General features: G+C 54.1%; 1 protein-coding gene across 1 annotated transcript; it reads left to right on the forward strand.

The window, feature by feature from the left end:
• The first annotated feature begins 2,308 nt into the window (after window positions 1-2,308).
• On the forward strand, window positions 2,309-4,017 carry LOC123065201 (ethylene-responsive transcription factor CRF1-like). Its single transcript, XM_044488550.1, has one exon. It carries the CDS (start codon window positions 2,651-2,653, stop codon window positions 3,704-3,706), a length of 1,056 nt encoding a protein of 351 aa, XP_044344485.1. The 5' UTR covers window positions 2,309-2,650; the 3' UTR covers window positions 3,707-4,017.
• Window positions 4,018-12,501: the final 8,484 nt, after the last annotated feature.

The raw sequence follows: 12,501 nt of genomic DNA on the forward strand, positions 1-12,501 counted from the left end.
CCTCCAGATCGTATGGTTGTATTATAAGCCATATGGCTGGAAATCATGTATGTAAACACTAATCCCCTTGGATTATATATGCATCGGGGATACCTAGGTTACACACATGGTCGGTTGCCAACACCTCGGCTATAGAGTAGTCCTTGAAGTGCATGCCAAGTCTTCAGAGGGTTCCATCTTGGTCACGTCGAGGTTCGTAGCTTCGGTAGTCCTTCCTTCTGGTGATCGGTGGGCCATAAGCCCGTCCCATGGACTATGGGTCGTATAGGTTAGTACCCCTTAGTCCAGGACACCGTCACTCCCTTCATCACTTTTCGAACAACTCATCGAGCCACTATGGACAATGCTACATGCATGTTTTTTCTTTCTGGAGTTGTTTTATTCTCATGTTGCTTCGTTTTACTCACTTGTCCTCGTGCAACTCTCACGGTCTTTTATTATTGTTTCACGGTCTCTAGTCATTTGAAGTTCTAACTGATGTCATAATAGAGTTAAACTAAATTTGTCGCTAGTTGCAGCGTTCATCGGCCGAAAATGAATTGTCACGATCCAGGGTGCTACCATAAATTTCTTCATTTTACTCACTTATCCTAGTGGAGCTGTCATGGTCTTGTTTTATTTGAAGTTGTAACTGATGCCATCATATGGTCAAACTATATTTGTCGCTAGTTCGATCATCCATCGGCCAAAAATGAATTGTCACGATCCACTGGCGTACCTGTAGTACCCTTGTTTTAAATGTGTACTTAGCTGTCCTCATGCAATTCTCGCGTCTTGCATTATTATTTCACGGCCCTAGTTATTTCGAATTGTAACTGATGTCATTACTGAACCGAACTGTACTTGTCGCTAGTTCGACCCTTCAACGGACGAAAATGAATTGTCTCAATCCGTTGTAGTACCAGACACACTCATAAACCTAATTATCAAAAGACACTAACGATCTGGCTATTTAGTCTGTTTACATCTTAAGCATTTTTTTTGAATTCATCATGTTGGCCATTGTCAAATTTTGATGTGGGGCCTGGTACTGTGTTGCCTCGTAACCTCATTACGACCTACCGACCGACCCCCGCCCCCCCTAATTTCCGGCTAGACCAACTATTATGGATATAGTCATGGTGAGGGAGTGGTTACCAGGATTTGAATTATTTCTCAAAATTGAATCCAATTTTTGGTTAGGTCGCCGTCTTCCATATCCATAACCATGGTAACAAGGAATTATTGGCCCCTTATTAAAGGAAAATGATACCCTCGAAAATATATATTGACCATAAATTAGCAAAGTATAAGTCAATGACCATGAGCAAAGTTGCAAGTAAACTTCCTAATCGTCTTAGCATATTTCTAGCTTCCACATCATATGAAGCCCGTTAGTGCTTAACACTTCTCGGATGTCCATCTAAGGCAAAACATTCTGAATAGTGGCAAAATGGGTGATGGGCAACACATATCCCACACACAAAAAGTATGCTAAATTCTATCCATCAGCACCTATTTCAACGTGTCATAATCCCACGTGCTGCAAACGCCCATATTACGAAGTTCGCAATTGAAATGAGGATAGGCACCCTTTCTTTGCCTTGGCACCCAAGTAGCCTATCAACAGAAAGAGGAAATGAGGCAAGAAAATCTCCAACAAAAACTATGCGTGACATCACCCTTTTTCTAAGAATTCTCTCTTCTTTTCAGAAAATAAGATACTCCCCAATTTACCCCCAGGTAAACATGGTGGGCATGCAGGTCGCCAGGAATGATTTGAGCACAATTAAACCCTCCCCGCTCACGTGAGCCCCTACCACAAGTCCGCTGACACGTGGGGCCGCATCCACGCCAGTCGAGTGGCCGCGTGACAGAGTGGGATACCCTTTACTACCCTGACCGGCGGGGCCCGGCGAAAACGTTGAGCCGCTACTAGCCGTGGAACCTATGACCGATTCGCTGGACCGCCAGTTACACGCGGGTCCGGCAGAATTACTGCCTCCGTAAAATGTCCTGCCGCCAGTGAGAATCCTACTGCTGTAAGCCAGGCAACGCATTTATTCACCTTCTAAAAATTACCGACGAAAAAATCCCAGTGAAAAATCGATTCAGATTCGCGTTTCCTTCCTTCTTTCTAATGGAAAAAAGCGGCAGAAGGGAGGGGGGCTGGGGCAGGGGCAGGGGCAGGAAAGGTGACACGAAAGGCAGGAGAGAAATAGAAAAGGAAGAAAACAGGGGGTGAATAAAAAAAAGCTCCGGTTTTCCGGAAATGGGCTTCCGCAATCCTATAAAGGCAGGACCGCCGATGTGTTCCGAGCCAGGAGCAACAAACAACAGGACGCCGCACGTCCCCCGCACGCACCCAGCCGAGCCCGGCGAGAGCAGCAACTCCATTCCCCATTCCTTCTACATCACCCTCCCCCCTCTCCGCCCCCAAAAAATCTCAACAGCACCTCCCTCATCGCCTCCTCCCCTCCTTCCAGGCCAAAAGCCCTTTGCTTTTCGCCTTCCCCTCCACCCCTCCTCCGTGCCGGAGTTCGCCGGCGGTGGTGCCTTTGCCCCGCCTGCCTTGCGTTTTACAGGGATTCTTGAGGGGTTTTAGGTAGGCCGCGTCTGGGGCGCAGGCAAATGCGAGTGGAGTTTTAGGGTGAGTTTTTTCCTTTCCTCGATGTGGCCCATGGAGGAAGAGTTTTTCATGGCGGTGAAGAGGACGGAGCACGTCGAGGTGACCTCGCGTTCGGTGGCGGCGTCGGCCAAGGGGAAGGAGGCGTTTGGTGGCGTCGAGCAGCCCAAGATGGTGAGGGTGTTCTGCGATGATTTCGACGCCACCGATTCCTCGAGCGATGAGGAGGAGGGCGAGCGCCGGCGCGTGAAGCGCTACGTCCAGGAGATCCGGCTGCAGCCCGCGGTCCAGGTTAAGGTGGAGGAGTCGGCGCCGGTGGCCAAGGCCGCGTCGGCGACGGCGACGACGAGGCCCAGGGTGATGGTTCCCGTGAGGAAGAGGAAGGCCGAGGCCGGCGGCGAGCGGCGGTTCCGCGGCGTCCGGCGCCGTCCTTGGGGTAAGTACGCCGCGGAGATCCGCGACCCGTGGCGACGCGTCCGCGTGTGGCTTGGCACTTTTGACACCGCCGAGGAGGCCGCCAAGGTCTACGACTCGGCCGCCATCAAGCTGCGCGGCCCCGACGCCACCGTCAACTTCCAGCAGTCCGAGGACGGGGAGGACATGGAGGTCCCCACCGAGGTCGCGGAGCGCCTTCCGCAGCCACCGGCGGGCTCCAAGAACGGCTCCTCCTCGGCCACCTCCTACGACTCGTGCGAGGAGTCCCACGTCGCGGCCGCTTCCCCGACCTCTGTCCTCCGCTCCTTCCCTCAGTCCACTCTGGCCGCCGCCGTGGACGACGACGCCTCCAAGAAGCCGTCGTCGTCTTCCAGCACCACCGAGACCGACGAGTCGAGCGGCGTCTTCGGCTGCTCGTTCTCCGGCGACGACTTCGCCGGCGAGCTGGCCCCGCTCTACACCGACTTCGACCTCCTCTCCGACTTCGCGGAGCCGCCGATGGACTTCCTGTCCAACCTCCCGGAGCCGGCCTTCACATTCTCCAGCGACTGCTCGTTGTCGGCCTACAACCCGTGCCCGCCGTCTCCGGCGGCGTTGCAGCAGGCGGACGAGTTTTTCGAAGATATCACCGACTTGTTTCAAATCGATCCCCTCCCCGTCATCTAGCGAAACAACTGTAAAACAAACACCGAATTAGGCGCCTAATTCGGTCAAATTTTGTTTGCATTCGTTATTTTTTCTTCTTTTTTTTCTTTTTGTCTTTCTAGAGAGAGAGGAGAGAGTATGATGTTATCGTTCGCCTGTGTAGCTGCCTGCCGCCGAACAATCCCCGGAAGAGGGAAGCCTCGAAGGGGTTTAGATGAGAGTGAAGAATGGGATGGCTGTTATTAGTCTCTTTGTTCATCGCTGGTTTTGTCACCAGCGCTGAAGCCAAGTTATCAGTAATTAGCAATAGTATCATCGTGTTATGATTTAAACATTTCCGTATATATTTCTATGTGAATGAATGAATAATGAAAAGGCGAAGAGGAGAAGAGGATCGGAAAAGACAGAAGAGTGTATGTATCAGTAGTACTAACAGTACGTACGTTGGACCGTAACGTACGGGCAGCTAGCGGGCTGGCAATGAAACGACGAGCCCGTCCGGCCGGCGGCCGGCGATGTTTGGAGCGAGCGTCGGTTCCCGATACGGGCCGCGATTTGCTCGCCTCCGTTACGAGGCGTCGGTCGTCGCGCAATTAAATGTGGGGCAGGGCGCAGCACAGCCGCAGCAGCATACCACCCCAACATTAACTGCATTATTTTCGGAAATTTGCTGGCGCTTCGCATCGTATATATTGCGAGATTTACCTTGCCTTTTTTAACTTTGCAAAATTAAGTTGGATTTGCTGGTACGAGATTAGTTGGCAACTTTCCGAGTCTTGGGCTGTAAGAATCGCTCGCTGGATCGGGGCTGGCCCGTTGGGCTCGGCGCGGCGGTCAACAGTCGGGCGGACGACGGCATGAGATGAGCGCCTGACAAAAGGGAGCGGGAGATTAGGAAAACAAAAGCTGGCTCGGGGGTTGTTAAACTTGCGCTCTTTTCTCGTGGGAAGCGCAGCGCTGCGCGGGCGCAGGGCGCGCTTCGCCGCTGCGTGCGCTGCAGCAGAGCGACTGGTGGGCGCGAGCGTGAGCATGAGCGTGGGTGCAAATCCCTCTTTTACCGTGGGCCTTTTTGACTATGTGCCTTTCTATTCAGGGCCCTCCACCACCCTCACGACAACGGAAACAGTAAAGGGCGAGTGATTTTGCAAATCGAAACGGAAGCTTGCTGCTCACTTAATGGTTGTTATTATTATCAAGCACACGGCCGGGAAAAGAGCGCTACGTCGCCGTTCTTGCTCCGGACGCTAACCACGGATGCGTTCGCGTCACCGGCGACTGGCGCGCGGGCTCCACCGGCACGTTCCGGCGGAGAAGATTTTTTGTCAAACTCAAGACTGTTGGTACCCTCGGTCACAGTTCAAACCCCATGCCAGTGCTCAGTGTACTAGGGGTACACCAGTACCACTCGCGAGTTACTAGCTCGCAGTACCACAGGGGGCAGACAGTGTACCCAGCGTTTGGATTTGGTTGGTCCGTCCAAAAGACCAAAAGCCCCTCCGCCCCGGTCCGCTGCTTGATTAGCCTGTGTTTGTCCTTTCGTTCTCTGTTTTGGCCGCCCCTGCCTGCCTCTGCTTTGCTTGCCTGCTTCCCAATGCCCGAGAGAGATCAGCAGCAGCAACCACAAGCAACAGTCGCCTCAGCTTGTCCCTTCGGAAATTTACGGAAGAACGGTTGCGTGCCAAGCAAGTGAAGGCGTAACTACGAGCTGGCCTGAAGCAAGAATGTCCGAGCCGGGCGTACGGTACGGGGCCTGGGCCTTGGCCTTGGGAACTCGACCTGGGAAAAACGAACGCGACACGACACGGCAGGAAAACAAAAGAAACAAGCGGAGGAGGGAGGCGTTGTTCCTCCTCCGCGCGGCGCGCTGTTTGACTCGCGGTCGGGAAGCGAGCGAACCCACGTCGCCGTCACCGTCGCCGTCGCCTCCGTCTCGGCTTAGCTAGCCAGTGGCTAGTGCGCGCGGGCGGGTGACCGGTGAGCACTGTTGCTTCGACGGGCGCAGCGTACGGCTCGTGCTCGGAGGGCGGCTTTGAGTGCATCGCAAGCTATGTACAGCCTCTGCCGTCCGGCCGTCCCACCACCCCCTTGGCCCTTGCCCGGCCTCGTGTTCTGGTTGATTTGTGTCTCGTGTTCTGCTGTTCTTCCCGGGGTCAAAAGGATTTCGGCTGGGGTCCCTCCCCATGTGTGGCGAACTGCCAATGCCGCAGCGGCCTGCATGCTGCCCGCTGCCCGGGCCCGCCCCTGCCTGTCTCGCGGATCTGCAACATCTTACCCCCATGCCGTCCAGCATTTTCATTTTCCTTCCCACTGCTAGTAGTAATTTGTAGTTTTTGGACCGTTCAAGTGTGGGAACTGTTCATGCTGTATTTTCCAAAGTGTTCAAAACGAAACATCCTGGGAATTTTGCCAAGACAGGCGTGGTGCGCGCGTGTGGTCAAAAGCCGCTTTTTTTGCCCCTCTCGCGCCCGTGGGTGATGATCGATACTTTGTTGTGCACGGGTGATGCAAAGGCGAAATGGTAGTTTAATTAACTCGTGAAGGTATCTGCATTCGGTGTTATTATAGTTTGGAACCTGAGGAAAGGCTGTTAAAGCTTGGTGATTTTGCTAGCTAGCAGTGGGATCCCATGTTGAGTAGTTCAGCCGTCGTGCATGTGCACGGCTAAGACTAGGTTCGTCCATTAAATCCGACGTCCCAAACATCCACGGACACGTTCTCTGAATGTAGGAGAGCCGGTCATTCAACCCAAGTGCCCGAAATGTTCATCCTTGGTCCGGTCCCCTCCATTTGACGTGTGCCTCGGTAAGCTTGTCAAACTCATTGGTCATATTTTCCTCCTTTGCCTCATTAGGCTTGACACATCCCTCCTCCGACATGATGTTCTCAAACCTTTCTATCATCTTGGCTGCCGTCCCTTCTCGCTTCTCCTTCTTACTGACTTCCTCCTTCAGTTTCTACCATCCTTTTCACCAGACTAAGGTCTTCTTTTGTTGGATCACCCTCTTCATCCACATTGACCATGAGAGCTGTCTTGCAGAATTGACAAAGACATTGATGTTGAGTATATGTGTTCTGCATATTGTGTATTGTGCCCACCTCCTAGTTTTCTTGTATAGTTGAGAACGTGGTCCACCGTTGTACATCACATATACGTGCGATTGCACCTGAGTAATACATCGTGCAATTCCATCATCATACATGGTATCAGTTTTTAGATTACAACCCTAGCTTCCGCTCCACCGCCGCCGCCGCACACTCCTCTGCGCCGCTGCCGCCCCAGCCACCGCATCGCCCCCCTCGTCGCGTCGCCACCGCTGCTACCTCCTCCCCGCCGCCGCGCTACCCCCTGCCGCTGCTCCTTTCCCCCTCTCGCCACCGCCTCATCAGCCCACGCCGCCGCGACCCTCTGCAGCCGCAACCCCCTAGCGCCGCCGCCACCACCTCATCCGCCGCCTCCCCCGCTTCCTTTAGCTGCCCCGCGTCCCCCTTCCCCGCAACCCGAAGCCGCCGCCTCACCTCTCTCCCACCGCCGCTTTCCCAAAACCCTACCCTAGCCACAACCGCACCACCAAGCCGCCGCCATGTCGTCCGTCACCTTGTCCGGCTCCTCCAACCCCTTCGCTGCCGACATCCGCAACCTCAACATCTACGAGGGGGCTCCAGTTCATCTCTCTCAGACAGACTCCTCCTACTACGCGTGGAAGATGTATTTCTCCCTCGTGTTCCAGGAGTACAACCTCCTCGACCATGTGGACGGCTCCGTCGACTCCAGCCTCGTGTCCGCGTTCCATGAGTGGTCCACCATCGACGCCACGCTCATCCGATGGTTCTTCCTCACCATCTCGCCGAACCTGTTTTAGACGGTCGTGCAAGACGGTGACGACGCCCACGCAGTGTGGACCAAGCTGAACGGGCTCTTCATCGACAATCATCTTCAACGTCGCTTTTTTTTGCAGCAAGAGTTTTTTTTATGCCACTAGGATAACTCCTCGGTCGACGACTACTGTCACCGTCGCAAGACTCTTGTTGACGAGCTCCGCGATATTGGCGCGAAGATTGACGATGATCTCCTTCTCAGCACGCTCACTGCGGCCTCAACGAGGACTTCGGCAATGCCGCGACGAACCTCACCCTCATCCCCGAGCCCTCCTTCGCCAAGTTCATGGCTTACCTCCGGCTGGAGGAGCGTCGGATGAAGCAGGTCAAGGCGCGGGCCATCCACACCGCCCTCGCCGCCGGCACCACCCGCGGCGTGCTACCACCACCACCACCTGCCGCCCCTCCACCGCCGCGCCACTCGGTGCCCTACCAGCCGCAGCAGCAGCCGCCGCCGCTGCCCTTGCCGTCGCCTCCCTTCAGGGTGCCCGCCCCTCCCGCGCCACCCACCGATCGGCGTCACGGAGGCCGGCGCGGCGGTTGGCAACAGCCGCAAGCAGCGGGTCCTCCTCGTGAGCAGCAACAGCTCCAGGCGCCTCCTCCGTGGGCCGGCGGGTACAACCCGTGGTCTGGTGTCATCCATGAGTACACCATGCCGGTCCCACGGGCACCGGCGTTGACTCTTCCCATGCCGCGCCCTCCGGCGCATCAGGCGTACTACGCGGCTCCGCAGCCCTATGGGGGGTACCCGCCGCCGTAGCTGAGTGATGGCTACGGCTTCCTGATGGCGTCTCTGTCACCTTCACCGGCGCTGCCACCTGCGCCTTGGGACCCGACGCTTCTCGCCACGTTGCACACCGCCCCTACGCCGAACAACTACACTAGAGGCAGTGATTGGTGCATGGACATCGGGGCCACTGGTCACATGTTTGCTCATCCTGGAAATCATGCCTCTTTCACTCCCGTCACCACCGCCCACCGCATCATTGTCGGTGACAGTTCCACCCTCCCTATTACACACGTCGGGCACACTTCATTTCCTTCTAATTCCATGCCTTTATCTTTGTCTAATATACTTGTGTCACCTCATCTTATTAAGAACCTTATTTTCGTTCGTCGTTTCACTCGTGAAAATCCTGTTACTGTTGAATTTGATGAGCTTGGTTTTTGTGTCAAGGATGCTCGAACCAGGATGGTACTTCATCAATGTGACAGCCCCGACACGCTCTATCCGGTGCATCCGCCTTCCTCCACCACCGCCGCACTAGTCGCCCTCTCCGCTGGCGTTGATCTCTGGCATGCTCGTCTGGGTCATCCCAACCCCGTCACCCTTCATCATATTCTTAGGAGTTTCAGTTTCAGTTGTAATAAGATAGAGGATCACACTTGTCATGCTTGTCGTGTCAGCAAACACGTTCGTATTTCGTTTAATAACTCCACCACCATTGCTTCTTTTTCTTTTCTGGTTATCGTTGATAATTATTCTCGTTATGTGTGGACCTTTCCTTTGCGACGAAAGTCAGATGCACTTTCCACCCTGACGGATTTTTACACCTATGTCAGCACAAAGTTTGGGCATCCCATTCTTGCTCTTCAGACTAACAATGGAAAAGAGTTCGACACTCTTGCTTTCTGCACTTTTTTGTCGCACAATGGCACAATTTTTCGTCTCACTTACTCATATACTTCACAGCAGAACGGCCGAGCCGAACGCGTCCTTTGCACTCTGAATGACTACGTTCGCACGCTCTTGATTCATGCTAACGTGCCGCCTCGCTTCTCGACGGACGCACTTGCTATCTCCTTACTGTTCCTTAACCTCCGGCCCTGTCGCCCGCGGTGGAACTACGCACCTCACCACCTCCTCTTTGGTACGTCACCTTCTTATGATGGTTTGTGTATCTTTAGTTGTCTATGTTATCCTAGCACCGTCGGCACTTCTCCTCATAAACTTGTACCACGCTCTGTTGCATGCATCTTCATCGGCTACCCTTCCAACTCCAAGGGCTATTAGTGCTACGATCCCGTCTCAAACCACGTGTTCACCTCCCGGCACAGTTACTTTGATAAGCATGTGCTTTCGTTTCAGCACGTAACTCCGGTTGATCCTCCCGCCGTTGATGATGTGGGACCCTCGGCGTCTTGCCTGGGGCGCTCGCGCGCCGCCCTCGGCCCGACCCTGTCTTTGAGGCGTGTCACCCGTCTCCGGTTGCCTTCGGGTCAAGCGCCGGCCCCTCATCGACGCCGTCTTTCAGCTCGGCGTCCCCCTCGGCATCCGCCTCACCGCCGCCCTCCAACGCAGCAGCCCCTGCAGCCTCTCCTGCCAGCCCGATGTTTGAGCCGCCAACCGCCCCTCCATCACCGCCGTCACCGCCCTCGTCCCCTGCTCCCGCGGGCCCCTCTTTGACCGCGGCCTCGTCGGCCAGCGGGTCAGCCCCGCCCGCAGACCGGGCTCCCGCGGCCACGCCTTCGGCCGAGGCCTCGCCGCCCCTGCTGCCTCTTCACCGGTGGCCGCGGACTCACCACCCGCGGTCGGCCCGGTCACTCGCGCCCATACGGGCCTTTTTCGCCCGAGCTCGCGCTATGCTTCAGACGAGTACGTCCACACAACATCCACCTCTACACCGTTGCCTTTGCAGCCCTCCGTTCGAGCTGCTCTTCATGACTACTACTTCTTGAGATTGCGTTGGTTTTTCCCTTGAAAAGGAAAGGGTGATGCAGCAAAGTAGAGTAAGTATTTCCCTCAGTTTGAGAACCAAGATATCAATCCAGTAGGAGATAACGCACAAGCACCGAATACCTGCACAAACAATCAACAAACTTGCACCCAATGCGATAAAGGGTTTTCAATCCCTTCACGGTTACTTGCAAAAGTGATATCTGATAGAGATAGATAAACGACAAAGTAAATATTTTTGGTATTTTTGGTTTATAGATCGGAAAGTAAAAGATTGCAAAATAGTAGATCAGAAACTAGTATGATGGAAAAGAGACTTAATATGATGTAAAAGAGACCCAGGGGCCATAGGTTTCGCTAGTGGCTTCTCTCAAGATAGCAAATAATACGGTGCGTGAACAAATTACTAGCGAGCAATTGATAGAAGAGCGCATAATTATGACGGTATCTAAGGCAATGCTCATGAACATAGGCATCACGTCCGTGTCAAGTAGACTGAAACGATTCTGCATCTACTACTATTACTCCACACATCGACCGACTCCTGCCTGCATCTAGAGTATTAAGTTCATAAAGAACAGAGTAACGAATTAAGTAAGATGACGTGATGTAGAGGAATTAACTCAAACAATATGATGAAAACCCCATCTTTTTATCCTCGATGGCAACAATACAATACGTGCCTTGCTTCCCCTACTGCCACTGGGAAAGGACACCGCAAGATTGAACCCAAAGCTAAGAACTTCTCCCATTGCAAGAAAAACCAATCTAGTAGGCCAAACTAAACCGATAATTCAAAGAGACTTGCAAAGATATCAAATCATGCATATAAGAATTCAGAGAAGACTCAAATAATATTCATAGATAATCTGATCATAAATCCACAATTCATCGGATCTCGGCAAACACACCGCAAAAGAGTATTACATCTAATAGATCTCCAAGAACATCGAGGAGAACATGGTATTGAGAATCAAAGAGAGAGAAGAAGCCATCTAGCGACTAGCTATGGACCCGTAGGTCTGTGGTAAACTACTCGCGCTTCATCGGAAGGGCAATGGTGTTGATGTTGAAGCCCTCCGTGATCGTATCCCCCTCCGGCGGGACACCGGAAAAGGTCCCTAGATGGGATCTCATAGGTACAAAAGGTTGCGGCGGTAGAAAAGTGTTTTCGTGGCTCCCCTTGATGGTTTTGGGGTATAAGAGTATATATGGGAGAAAGAATTAGGTCAGGAGACCTCTAAGGGGCCCACGAGGTAGGGGGCGCGCCCTACCCCCTAGGCACGCCCTCCACCCTCGTGGCCGCCTCGTTGCTTCTCCGACTTCATCTCCAAGTCTCCTGGTTTGCTTCTGGTAGAAAATGGACTTTTCGTCCTGGGCAGGCCGGAGACGCAGCTGCATGACATTCTTTGGGCCTTCCATGACGGAAAAAACCATGGTAGAAGCGAGGGGGAGGAAAATTTCGGGGAGTTGCCGGTTACGGTGGGAGGTCGGGGGCCGAGCGATGCGCGTTTCTCTCATACACGTGTGAGGCGTTTGCTCTAACTGAACCCGAGCGATGTATTGGGCTCTAACTGAACCCGAGCGATTGCACTGCAGGCTACGCGTTACTGAACCCGAGCGATCGGTCGATGGCTGTTAACTGAACCCGATGGAGCGATTCCTTCGCTACTGCTGCTAACTAAAGCCGATCGATTGGATGAACAGTGAGCGTTGCGGGGGGAGGGGGTGGATGAACAGTGAGCGGTGGCGTTGCCACTGGATGAACAGGACCCCGTGGTGTGGAGGGCTGGATGAACAGTAGACGGTGGAGGGGTGGCCATGGAGGGGTGGTTGAGTAGGACCCCGTGGTGTGGAGGGCTGGATGAACAGTATACGATGGAGGGCTGGATGAAGAGTAGACGGTGGAGGGGTGGTTGAACAGTAGCCGGTGGAGTAGCGCGCGGTGGAGGCTGGATGAACAGGAGCCCGTGGAGGCTGGAGGAAGTCGACGGTAGCCCGTGGAGGCTGGAGGAGGTCGACGGTGGAGATGAACTGTTTCCCGTGGAGTCCCATTTTGCGGTACGCCACACACCTACCAATGAACAGGACCCCCATTTCGACCGTAGGAGGTCCGTTTCCTCCGTTTTGCGGTACGCCACACCCCTCCCGATGAACAGGACCCCCGTTTCGACCGTAAGAGGTCCGTTTCCTCCGTTTTGCAGTACGCCACACCCCTCCCGATCAACAGGACCCGCATTTAGACCGTAGGAGGTCTGTTTCC

Source organism: Triticum aestivum, chromosome 3B (genome assembly GCF_018294505.1).
Source record: "Triticum aestivum cultivar Chinese Spring chromosome 3B, IWGSC CS RefSeq v2.1, whole genome shotgun sequence".
NCBI lineage: Eukaryota > Viridiplantae > Streptophyta > Magnoliopsida > Poales > Poaceae > Triticum > Triticum aestivum.

Excerpts from the sequence above, each read along its gene's own strand:
- LOC123065201 (XM_044488550.1), top strand. The coding sequence starts at position 2,651 with ATGTGGCCCATGGAGGAAGAGTTTTTCATGGCGGTGAAGAGGACGGAG.